Here is a 13,484-nt window from a genome sequence, read left to right as displayed (position 1 = left end):
TACTCAACCACTTCAGTATGATGATTGATGAAATTATATTGGTATAGCGCAAAAGTGACAGTTCCCCTTTAGACAAATTGTGATTATATTAACCATAGTCATCCATTTAATTATATAAACACATTTCCACAGGTTTTACAATTTTTTCCCACATGACAAAAATTAAAATTAGGTTTACATCATGACAAACCAACCAAAGCCATATTCATCCTTTTAATTATTCCTGTCTTGGGCTAACACCACCAAGTTTCACCCAGCTAAGAGTTTCAGTAATATACACAATGTATTTTTTATTAAGAACTTCGAACAACTGTGATTTGTGATAACATTACAAAAAACAGACCGGTCTACTCTGTACATTATACACAAATAAATTGAAGACCTTGGCAAATAATTCTTTAGCAGCCAAATATTAAGCTTGCAAAGCTATTTGTAGGAAATCTGCTAAAATCAGCACATACACTGAATCTACCTACTAAGCTACACCTACCATTGATAATGTATTGAAAATGGAATGTTGGCAGCTGATCGTTACTCATGCATGCCTACCCGGCCATATGTTGCGTACTATAACCTACATAGGCTTTGTGTGCGATCTACATGCATGATCAATTACATACCTACAATGCATGTATTAAGGTTGGATCTTTTCATAAAATACTTTTGTTTCTGTTATTTTAATTTACTTTTCCATATATGGGGAAATACTTTACTGTACTATGATTATACTATACTGTACAATTAAATATGAAAAAAACACTATATGTACTTGAAAAACAATACATACATTGAAAAACAATACATACAAAAATGCCAAATGCATTTTTTTCCAGGGAATAATATCCCTTTAGTAAAGTGGAACATTACAAAGAAATACTGGTACCATGTATCCTTTTTAAGCTACTTCTTATATTGTGCTCTGATATTGCTCTCTTTTTACTGGAAAACCTAATATATCCTGTTGTATTGCCTAATTTAATAGTTTTTTTCCTTTGGCTCACATACAACAATCCACTATAAAAAACTAGAAAGTACTATTTTATTTAATATATCTGTTTTTGTTACACTTCACTAAAGAAACTGTGTTTTTCTATCTCTAAATACTTGTCAACCAGACCACAGCATCTGATTATAGCCATTGAAAGCCTAGATAACAAACTTCATCCTAAATGTTACATAGATACCTAACTCATTTGTCTAACACTTTCTATCCAATATAAGTCTTCTCCTCCAATAAAACTTTATTTTTACAACTGAGTGATTTGCATTTTGTATTTAAATATCTCTCTAGTACTAAGAAGTAAACACTTTAATATATAACTTGAAAGACAACAAAGCCTATAGATAACATTATTTTCCAATTGTTCAACAAATGTTAATATCTTCTGAATTATATATCAAAAATACTCTATATTGCTTTGTAAATGCTTTGCTTTTAAAGAGGCAGTTCATAAATGATGTACCAGAGAACCTTAATACGCATTCTTTATAAAAAAAAAAACAACCAAAAACACTTACCTGAGGTAGAAGCTAGACCTCTCCTCTCCCTTCGTGTCATTGATCAGTGGCAGTAAAGTATTCCCATTTAAATCATTTTCCATTTGCAAGGATGACTCCATACAAATTTAAAGGGACCTCTTGGCTATCTTATGCATTAAAGTGTCTCTTTAAAGCTTTAACATGGTTCAATATGTTCCGAATCGCATAGTTAAATAAGGCTAGAAAAAGACTTAAGTCCATCAAGTTCAACCCTTCTACCTAACCTTCCTACTCTTGATCCAAATGAAGGCAAAAACCCTAAGCTACTTCAAATTCTGCCATCAGGGGGGAAACAAATCCTTCTTGACTCCAAAAGGCAATCGGATTTCTCCTTGGATCAAGAAGCTCTAAAATATTAATTCTATTTTCAGCCCTGTAGGTCATGCCTTTCTAAAAAAAATATCCAGACCCCTTTTGAAGGCATCTAATGTATTTGATAGCACTACCTCCCTTGGCAGTTAATCCCTTACCTTATTATCCTTACTGTAAAGAATCCCTTCCTTTGTCGTCTATGAAATTTCCGCTCTCCCAGTCTCAGAGGGTGACCTCTTGTTCTTTGTGCATTTCTGTTAATGAACAGGTCACCGAAGGGCTCTATATAGTGGCCCTGCATATATTTATATAAAGTTATCATATCCCCTCAAAGACACTGTTTTTCTAGTGTACATAATTTTAACTAACATCGTCCAATCCCCTTATTCATTTTGTAGCCCTCCTTTATATTTTTTCCAGTTCCATAATGTCCTTTTCAAGGACCGGTGCCCAGAATTGTACCGCATATTCAAGGTGAGGTCTTACCATTGACCTGTAAAGAGGCAAGATGATTTCCTCCCCTCGTGAATACCTTGTTTTATGCATGTCAAAACCTTGGCCCTTGCAGCTGCTTGCTGGCATTGCGCACTGTTGCCAAATCTGTTGTCTACCATTGTTCCTAAGTCCTTCTCATTGGTAGTTTCCCCCAAGGATATTCCATTTATAGCATAGATTGCATTGTTGTTATTTTTACCATAATGCATAACTTTGCATTTATCTATGCTGAACCTCATCTGCCACTTGCACGCCCAGTCCCCAACTCTGTCTAAATCCTCCAGCAAAGAAGAAACATCAAGATTAGTCTGAATTACCCGGCCTAATTTTGTGTCATCAGCAAAAACTGTGACATGGCTCTAAATGCCGCTTGGGAGATCATTTAGAAACAAATTAAAAAGAAGAGAACCCAGGACTGACCTCTGAGGCACTCCACTTAATACCTGCGTACAATCTGAGAAACATCCATTCACAACAACTCTCTGCATTCTATCTTTTAGCCAGACCTGGCACTTTATACTTCTGGGAGAGGAGTGATGTGTCCGCACTATCCTCTCTGTGGGGGTGGGTAAGTATTCATGCTTCATATGGTAGAATTGTTATATATTAAGGTATTTGTCTTCTGTTCCGGTTCTCTTGATAAAAATCCACAGGTAGGGGCTGAAATGTTACTATGCAACCAAATATGCACCATTAAAGTTATCTTGAAAACTCCTAGTGTGCCCTGAAAGAAGCACCCAGGTAATTAACCTTTGGGGTTGTGTATATGGTCCCTGTTGTGTTGTTTCCAGCTCATAAAAATAACACTTTTCAGCAGATAACCTTACAGCATGTATGGGACCTCTTCTTCCCAAATAGCCTATTTTATGCCTTTTGAAATATACGTAGCTTGTTTTATAACTGGTGTGTGATAAAGAAAAGGAAATAAAACCAAAAACCCCACAGTTTTTATTAAATATGACAAAATAGTTTACATATGAATTAATGTTTACTAGTAAAACTTTTTCCTATAGTGTAGGCTTTTCCCCCCCCCTAAATTAATATTTAAATACGGGTAAATGAAACCCCTTGGAAATACCTGTTTTTTTTATTGCATTAACTGTTCATAACATGTGATCTGACCTACATCTTAGTCACAAGTATAGACAAACACAATGTGCTTAAGCTATTACCACACAATGATATTCTTTCATGTCTTTATCGCACACATCTATTAAACATTCACAGTGCTGATAAAATAAAAAAAAATGAAGTGAACCATTGGATTTAATAACTGGTCAAACCTCCTTTGGCAACAACCTCAAACACGCACTTCTGGTAGCTACAGATCAGACCTGATCAGAAGGTATTCAGGAGGAATCTTAGGCCATTCTTCCTCACAGAACTGCTTAATCTAAGCCAGGGGTTTACAGCATCCCAATAAATAAATACACACATATAAAACGCACACACACTACCGTCCCAATGTTTGGGGGTCAAATAGGAATGTCCTTGTTTTTGAAAGAAAGGCAAATTTTGGGACGGCTGATTTGGGATGGCACATTGTGTTCACAAATCCAAGCTTAAAAAGCTGATTAATCATTAGAATACCCTTCTGCAATTATGTTGGCACACCAGATGAAGCCTGCAAGAGGGGAAATACATTGTGGGACAGCATTAACGACATTCTATTCCAAGTTGTAGAACTATGTGCTCTATACAGAGACAGCTTGAAGGACTGAGCAGGGATCTGAGTGATCCGTTGTTTTAAAATTGTAGGGTATTTTATGCACTTTTTCTATGTAATGAATCCAGTTTAATTAAATGCCTCTACGTTGTTCTATTCGAGAATCAAGACTGGAGGAATGGGACATCTCATTTTTGACACAGAAACCTGAGAGGTCAAATTGAAAGCAGTGTATACAGCTCATGAAAGAGTGAGTGCAATACAGCTATCATCTATATATGGTTTTTTTCCTGATACAGACAATACTACAATATGCACTTAATTAGTTTCTAATATTCACATATAGGTAAAAAAGCAATGCTACATTTTTAAAATATGGTTTAAGTTTTTTATTTGACAGTGGGAAATATAAAAGTAAATTTAGCACTTATTTACATGTTTTGTATTTCTGTTTTTCAAATCGACCTTTACTGTAGTAAATCATTATCATCTTCATCATCAACTCGTGGACGCTTCCGAGGGTTTCCTTCACATTTTAGTGCGTTTAATTCATGTTCAGCAGAATCAATATCACGAAAACCTTGATGCTGTGAACGGTACAACATTGTTTTCAATTAGAAAAAAACATCTGCAGTGCTGGGCACATTTGACGTGATGAATGATGGTTAGTGGTCCTTCAGGACTGAGAAATCATATATAAAAGGAGTTGTCACCTGCATGCTTTGTACTTTTGGAAACCTATGGTTCAACTCTTTAAGCGTCGCATGTCTGAACAAAATGTTCAATATAGTTATAATATTTAGTTAACGGCAACTGTAAAAACAGCTTAAACTTTTTTTTTATAGATGCCTATTTTCAAGGTGCCATGCATTACACCATATATTTGTAGAAATAATAAGAAAGCTTTACCCATTTTGTGTAACAAAATAATACAATTAATTATTTTTTTTTCAAAAACCCTGAGAGCATTTGGTAAATGTATCCAGTATATACAACTGCACATACATTTTGATTACAATATAGCTTATGTATTCCACATGTCCCAGGGCAGGCACACATTAAGTGGGATTAATGCCAAAATTATACCAAAAAAATCAAATCAACGAATAGACAACAATTTTGCACAAACTGTGTATGGTCTTTTGGGAACCATAATGCTCATGCCTCTCATAATCTTTCTTGCTGAGGGTCAGGCAGTTGTAGTCCACACAAGCTATCCACCTGTGTGTTTTTATTTACTTGGGGGAAGGGGCTTTAACAGGTATTTGTGGGGGCTAGTGTTACTATTTGTTGTTATAGAGAGCCATTATCTTTTTTCAGTGCTGTACAATGTGACCTCACAGTATCTTATCCATGTACCTTGCTTGTGGAAAAACATTCTCCAAGTGAGTTGCTTTGTGAGGATTCTTGCATCATACAACATTCCAACACAGCAGGAAAAAAATGAATAGGAAACAATGACCCCATTATGAGACCACTTACTGTGATTGTGTATGGCACTGTAGCCATCTTCTGACTTGGGGATTTATACAAGGTTGCAAGCCTTAAAACAAAAGTTTCGATTAGCTTCAGTATTACCCAGACATTGCAGTTTACATATCAGATTCTAAAACTACCATTCTACCTTACCAAATACTTATGCACAAAACAATGAGCTTACCATCCATTGACATTTAGTTAGCCGCTTGACACCCTTATGGATGCACTAGGTCTTGCAAAAAGTGAACACAATAGCCACTACGATGTCATTTTGCTCTCGACTGACAGCCTGATTTCCAATTTTATCAAGAAACTCCCATAAACAGTGTGATCACCGTAGCCAAGGCCAAACAGAAGAAGGGACATTTTCTTCCAGGAGGCCATCGACAGCAAGGTTTTGTCAGTGCAGACCCTCTTTTATGCTAATAAATATTGTGTTGCATGTACGAAGTTTCAAACGAAAGCTCTAACTGTAAATTGTGTTGGTATACTAAACATGAAAAAAGGGAACCATGGCTGAACATATGGTAAAAATGAAAATATATCCAGTCTTTATGGTAGAACATAACCTAGCAATTTAACCGAACATTAAAAACAAAACAATTACCACCAAGGAACATGTGCGATTTGCCTTTGTATCCTTTATGCATTAATCAAACACATTCTGCATTATGTGTTCAACCTTGAAACTCTCAGATGAAATAGAATACTTGCATTGTACAACAAATTAAATTAACAGCTGACAAGAACTACTCAAATAGAATATTATGTTAAATAAGGAAACTTTTAATGATCTTTTTTTTTTAAAAAAAACTTTAGAATTGCATTAAAAACTCAGTGGAGCTTACTCTGCATTACTAAATCTTTGGGGGGCTTTTATGGAATTCTGCTTATATTGCATAAGAAGCATATTTATTTTTAGACTAATTACATGATTTTTTTCTGATTGATATTATTAAGACCAAGGAAAAATCTTATGGCTGAGGCAAAAAGGACTGAAGCAGACTGTCTGGGTTGGGTTAGTGGTATAAAAATGTATAAACAAGAAATAAGTTGGTCGCTGTTTTTGCCACACAAAAAGTTCTGCATGTATACGCAGAGAGAAACTGTATTTTTAAGTAACTACACGGGCTAATAATATTGGTAGCAAAAAAACAGCATTTAAGCTCCAGATGGGAAGGGCCCTTTCTATACTATTTTGAACCGGCACGGGGATACAGGAGCGTATTGGGGTCCCGTGATCCCTCTGTGAAACTGAGGCTGCCCGCACAGTAAGCAGCCAGAGAGGAAGCTGCAGGAGCAGCAAGAGGTAAGCAGGGGTGGGATGCATATATGTATGTTTGTATGTATGTATGAGAGCATGGATGTGTACTTGTGTGTTAGCATGGAACTGTACTTGTGTCTGTGTATTGTGTGTGTGCGCATACATGTGTACTTGTGTATGTGTGAGCATACATGTGTACTTTTGTGTGTGTGAGCATGCATGTGTACTTTTGTGTGTGTGAGCATGCATGTATAGGTGTTTGTGAGCATAGTTGTCTAAGTGTGGTGAGGTAGAGTGTGTGTTAGTGAGTGTAAGTAAGTGTGCTTACATTTGTTGTATGTTGATAGGAGAAGCAAAGGCTACTGAAGGCACAGACAAGTTGTTTGGGGGCAATGATTGCACAGACTAGCGGTTGAAGTTGTGGGCCCCCGGGGCAATTTTCGCACCAGGGCCACATGGTTTCTAGTTACGCCCCTGGCTGTTTTACTTGTTTTATGATTAAGGTAAGCAAAAAGGCAGTAAGAATTACTTGTGTACAGCAAACGATTGCTTAGAAAATATAGGGAAATAAAGGAGGCTAAAATGGCATATTGTACAAAAACTGAACACAAAGACAATTAGGGTTTGTTTTCCCAGTATTTGTCTGGAATTATAAGCACATCTATGAAATAGCATGCATTTGAGAAGATATATATATATATATATATATATACATATAGCAAGACTATTTAAGTCTTTTGTACTGATGAAGAGATCACTTGGGTTCCCATGAAACACCAAGATTGTATAAAGGAAGATGAATAAAATTATTAACCTTATAGCCTACACATAGACCAAAACATACTAGGTTATTAACATTTTACTTGGCAGAATGGCACACAGTTGTCATGGATGTGCTTATAATTCCAGACACATACCGGGGAAGTAAAATCTAATTGAAATGCTATTAACTGGCTGCATGTGATACCTAAAGCTACTCGTTCCTCAGGATATCACCAAGAAAGTAAAACCAGGAGAGGGTTTGTATTAAACTGAAAAGTCAATAAACAGTACAGAATATGGACCTAGGATTTGGATTCTTATGCACTTCTAGAATGGTCTCAAGCACAAAATGGTTTGTGAGCCACTGTTCAAAACCATAAGAATGAGCAAATTATTATTTTGCACTAAAATAGTACCATGTAAACAGTATGGACTACACTACTGATAAAAACAGTAAATACTGTCTTACCTTAGAGAAACATGTTATAACTTGTTTAAATAGACATAGATAAGCTTTTCTTTAGAATACCAAAACCTCTACCAAAAAAGGTGAAAATCGTGTTAAGAAAGTAAGCAGCATCTGTACATTTAATCTTAGACGGTGGCATTTACGCAGTCTAACACATAATAGAATGTAAAAGCATTTTCACAGCTTTCTTCTTTAGTGGGCACCATGGTAACTCATTACAGATAAATACGCACTAATCCCGAATAAAGTCAGATACTCTGTGCATTTTAAAAATGCCGTTCTGAAAACAGGTATAACGCTTAAACATCAGACTGATGATGCCAATATGACAAATCACAAAAAAAAAAAAAAAGGATCACTTACTTGCAAATAGGCCTTAATTATACCACGGTCCAACATTTTATTGGTTACAGTAATATTTAATTCAGAAGCAAATGTTTGGGTGCTGGCAAGGGTAGTTAAAGGAAGTAATACAGTAGATTGAATATATTGCATAAGTCCAGTGGGATATCATATAAAAGCCTTTAAGGACCAAAAGGATGAAAACCAGACATGGCCCCACTAAATTGTCCAAACTATGGAATGATGGACCTTAATGCTGGATAGGGACTTTTTTATTCTCAGTTTTATAAAAATATCCAGTTACAGATAACATCCACATGAGTAATACAGAGACTTAACGACATATCAAACTTTTGTTTACTTCAGTAGGCTGCTACTTCCATATTCTGCAGAACTAATTACCTTTGGGCAGGACCCTGTGTCCAAGATATAGCATCTTTGGATTTTTTTTAAGGTAGATTTCAGGGATTACTATCAAGTCTATATTCAAAGTCTTAATTAAAGTCTTGTGTGGACATTTAAAGATGTCTGCTGGAGGAGGTGGAAGAAGGCTGCCTGTTGGTGAACATAGTTGGTACACTAAGCATCGAAAGTGCTTCAGCTTGTGAAGGGTACTTAAAAAGCATTTTCTTACATGAAAACTGATTCAAATGGTGCCCTGTTATATGAAACAAGTTGTAATGACAGCAAGGTGAGTTGGGTAGAAGTTAAGCTCAAATACAGTGTTTCTTGCACAGATGCTATGTTTAGGTGACTCGGATGCAGTAGGGTAGTCAAGTTAAAAGAAAACAAAATCATGTTACTGTTCCTTTGTGAGTTATTTCAGCAAATTCATCTCTGCAAAATAACATTTGTTACAATGCCTCTATGATGTTGTTGCCAACACGTTTTTAGTATTATGATGGTGGACATAGTTTCAGAATTCATAGGTCACAAAGCACCACTGTTCAATGACATGTTTTAACAAGAAGGGCAATAGAATCATAGACTGCTGTCTACGAATCTTCCGCAATAGTATAATAAATCCTGCGTAACACTTAGAAAAGTCACAGTGCAGCTACAGACCTGAAGAAAATGTCCTGTGATCTACTACATTAAAAATGAACCAACTGCATAACTTTTAAACATTGAAATAAACAATAAATACAAATGTACCTTTGATTGCTTTCCCAGTTAAGTAGTAAGCGGATACTAGCTGCATGCCCCCAGCTGTCTCCTAAAAGAGGAAAACAATATTGCATTAATTTATTATCGCAGTACAAACATACACGAACCTAATACTACCGTGTCTTTGGATTTGCAGAAATATACACTTAACATAGTAAACCTTGATTATTGGCTGTACTCAAGTTCTGGAAGTGGCAAAATATGGTACTTTACATCTGTAAACTCCTGGAAATCCTATCTGTTTAGGAAAATAAGTCACTTTCTACTTTGCTCAAAATACTTTACAGACTAAGAGGACTTAATGCATATTCATCCCTTTTCATTTTGTGTAAAGTTAAAGATATGTCAGCTAGTTCTAGACGGTCTGCTAGATAACTTACATACACTTTAAGAATAGTCTTGAATATGTTACCCATTTAGAATTGCCACTGGTTTTGATATTGATTTTCAATTGAATCTATATAATTCCACATCATTTTCAGTCTAAAAAGTCATTGTAACTGTTTTTTTATAATGCAGATTCAGGGGAAAACAAGTATCAGCAGATAAGAACGATTCAGCCCATCTACTCTGCCCATTTGTCCTGATGTAAAGACTCAATCTTTGGTTTACCTTGAATTTAGGATATCTTTATTTCTATTCCAAGCATTTTTAAACTACTTCAATGTATTAGCCTCTACAACTTCTTATGGGAGGCTGTTCTATTTAGCTACCAACCTCTTCGTAAAGTAAAACCTCCTATTATTACTATTATATACATCTAAGCTTCTAACCATCTAGATTATGGTCTCTTGTAATTGCATTGCTTCTCTGTTAAAATAAACTTCCCTTCTGTACTTTGTTAAACATCTAAGTGTTTAAACATTTCTTTCACAGCTCCCCTCTCTCTTTCCTCCAGGCTATACATATTGTGCTCCCTTGGTCTTTCCTCCAAACCATTTACCATTTTAGTTGCCATCCTCTGAACAAAATTAATACTATTTCAAAATATGTTCCACTCACACTCTGTATATATGTAGAAGATAATATAGGTATCTTTATTGTAGAGATACAATATTGTGTTAAGTGCCGACCATTGCAGCCAATCATCCCAATATGCTGTCCCTGCAGTATATCATATAGTAGACAATACATACAAAGATACTTTGTATGCTATTCAGTAGTTGATTAGAGCTTCTTCACCGGCCTGCTATTAATGAGATTGCCTCCTCACTGTTCTGCCAGCCAACAAGGCAGTTAAAACAACCAACTGTCACCGTTTTCGAAAGGTGTCCCTGCAATCTTGAGTGTCTATGAAGGCACCTGGCTCGTGAATGCAGCATCACGATGGTAAAATGCTATGTAGGTATCTATACATCACCTGAACTCTCTCCAATATGTCATTAATCTTCTGGATATAGGGTCTCCAGAACTGCACACAAAACTATATGCAAGGTCAGACCAGATATCTGTAAAGTGGGATAACAACCTTTCTCTTTCTGCTACTAATACCTCTAGCTAGACAACCCAGCACCCTGCTTACTTTTTCTCACATTGTAATGCTTTACCTGCTTACCCTTAAGGCCTCAGAAATAATTACTCCCAGATTCTATTGTCACCAACAGAACAGTGTCCCAATGCTATGTTCAGCCTTGGGATTTTTACATCTATTTTACGATTAACACGAAACAGCATCTACCACACCCTAGATCATTCTTCTAATTTACTTTATTTACATTTTTGTACTATCGCACATAAAAGGACACCTACCGCTGATGAACTGGTTTGCCATGACCAGATGCAGTTTTTAAGCACTTTTTGAACACTCCTCTACTTGCCTGTAGGTTCTTTTACACTACTTGCAATAATCACACCACAAATCACAATTTATAAGGATTGATTAACTCACCCTAAGCTTCTTAAAGGTATACATTAAAAAAGTTGAGCAACATGGCTGAAATCTGTATGTTCCATGATTTATACCTTTACAGAGTTATCCCTGGGTAGAGCATACATAAGATTGTAACTACTTCTAAAAAACATGGACGGTTGAGGAAATCATCCATAAAAAAGCCAGTGGTTGATTTTGGCCCTTTTCTTTGCAATATGGATATTTTAGTTGTCTTACACAGCTTTTGTAAACCTGAACATAATAGAAAAAGGGCATCAGTATTTGCTTTAGTGTTCTGCATGGCATGAACACAACATTGCATACCGGAACACAACATAGCATAAGATACACAACAACTTCCCTTTTGTATTTTGACCCAAATTGACCTAATGTTTTAAGTCTGTTGCTAGGTGATCTGTTAATTGTCTGGAACAAAAATAACAGCATTGTGAATTAAGCCAGCTTCCACTAAGAAACTAAAAGTAGTAGGAATACAAAATGTTCAGTAGAAAAGAAGAACTGCACTTTCAAACAAATGCTACCCTGATTGATGAAAAACTGTAATTAAATGTTACATGATGTAGACAAGGGCCCTGTTTGAAAATAAGAACCACAATTATATTATATTGAAATCAAGAAAATGTAGCTGGATATAAAGGTTTAAGAAAACCCACTAAGGTTTTTGCAAACATGATGTATGCTGATGCTTCAGCTCAGGTTATTAAATTGAAAATGCATATCGAATTCCCACTTTGACCAAAAAGAGACTTGAGAAAAATAAACAGAATTCGAACTGCCCAATATCCTGCATAAAGGTCCAGAAATATTCAGATCATTCCTCAGATCTGATAAAACATTTAAATTGTTAGCTCAAGGCAGCCAAAACTAATTTTATAATTAAAGGCTCTCCACTGCGGGCAAATTAAATAGGAGGCAGGGAAGATTAATGACTCCACTCATGATAGTGTCTTGTCCTCACAGTCAATGAAATACCATTTAGTAACTGTGATACAAACCCAAAGGGAGTCAAATTTTAAACACACCAAGAACGGGTCATCTTTATTCATATGCCTGCTTGATTGATGGCCATAACTAAACTCTGTAATTTAAAACTACATTCATTCATGCTAGGCAGACACACACATACTTGTGATTAAAGCAATAAAACAGACTTTAATTTGTATCCGAGGCACTTCCACCAATCACCAAAAAGACAGCTATGTGTGGGTGAAATGTACCTTTGGGGCTGTTTGTTCCCTTGAGTAAATGGTGATTCACAGCACAGCCCTAATGAGTAAGATCAGTGGGACATGGTCATAGACATTGTTTATGCTCCATAATAAACTTTGTCGTCGGCTACAACCTGAAGTATATTACCGAAACCATGAAAATCCTTATTTTAGGTTAAAAAAAAAACTGAAGTCTTTTAGGTTTATCGTGTCCTTTGCTGATTTATAGATAATGTCCTCATCTTAAGCCAATGTATAGTTATGTCTTAAATGAAAAGAAAAAGGCCATACGTCATTATTTATTTTATTAAAGCATGATGATGAATCAACGTACCCCTATGCTCCAAGCACCAACACGCGGTACTCACGTGTGGGAACAAGAAAAATAAACCTCTTCTATTAAAATAATAATACTAATACTAAGTATCTATTTGAAAGATGCATTTTTTATTTATAAAACATGCACAAGATCGTACCTGGACACAACGAGATTTCTGTGTTGTTGGTGTGAGAACTTACTTCGATATACGAGTTTCTTTTTTTAAACGTTTCATTGCCTCGATAAATCATTTTAATTTGTCAGTAGCAGTTAAAGACTGATGAGAGTTGGAGTGTGAGACAGTTAGTTACAGTTAGCAGAGACTGAGACTGATGTTCAATCACTGCTTATCTACTATACTGAAAGTCAATTCAATAGTTTAGTGCCGGAAACTTACTGGGGTGAATTGGAGAAGCTGTAGTTTACTGTATATTAGTATTGGTATACAGGGACTGCAGCAGACATTTCCCCCCATTTATTTTAGGGCTGTTTTTTCCACTTTAAAAATTAACTGATGCAAAACCTCTACTGTTTGGTCAACACACAACAATAATTCACTAAAAATATTGGT

The 13,484-nt window shown here is 35.8% G+C and overlaps 1 protein-coding gene across 1 annotated transcript in view; it reads right to left on the bottom strand.

Annotated features, from left to right (window-relative positions):
• Nucleotides 1-4,377: 4,377 nt before the first annotated feature.
• RAD51C (RAD51 paralog C) overlaps nt 4,378-13,484 on the bottom strand; it is a 33,723-nt gene continuing 24,616 nt past the window's right edge. The window contains exons 7-9 of the mRNA XM_053454874.1: nt 9,484-9,544; nt 5,495-5,555; nt 4,378-4,599 (exon numbers count right to left, since the gene is read on the bottom strand). Coding sequence (XP_053310849.1) covers nt 4,480-4,599; nt 5,495-5,555; nt 9,484-9,544 — 242 coding nt within the window. The 3' untranslated portion in view covers nt 4,378-4,479. The remainder of the gene's footprint in view (nt 4,600-5,494; nt 5,556-9,483; nt 9,545-13,484) is intronic.

The sequence above is a fragment of the Spea bombifrons genome, chromosome 2 (assembly GCF_027358695.1).
Source record: "Spea bombifrons isolate aSpeBom1 chromosome 2, aSpeBom1.2.pri, whole genome shotgun sequence".
Lineage (NCBI taxonomy): Eukaryota > Metazoa > Chordata > Amphibia > Anura > Pelobatidae > Spea > Spea bombifrons.
This window is presented reverse-complemented; position numbering and strand designations above follow the sequence as displayed.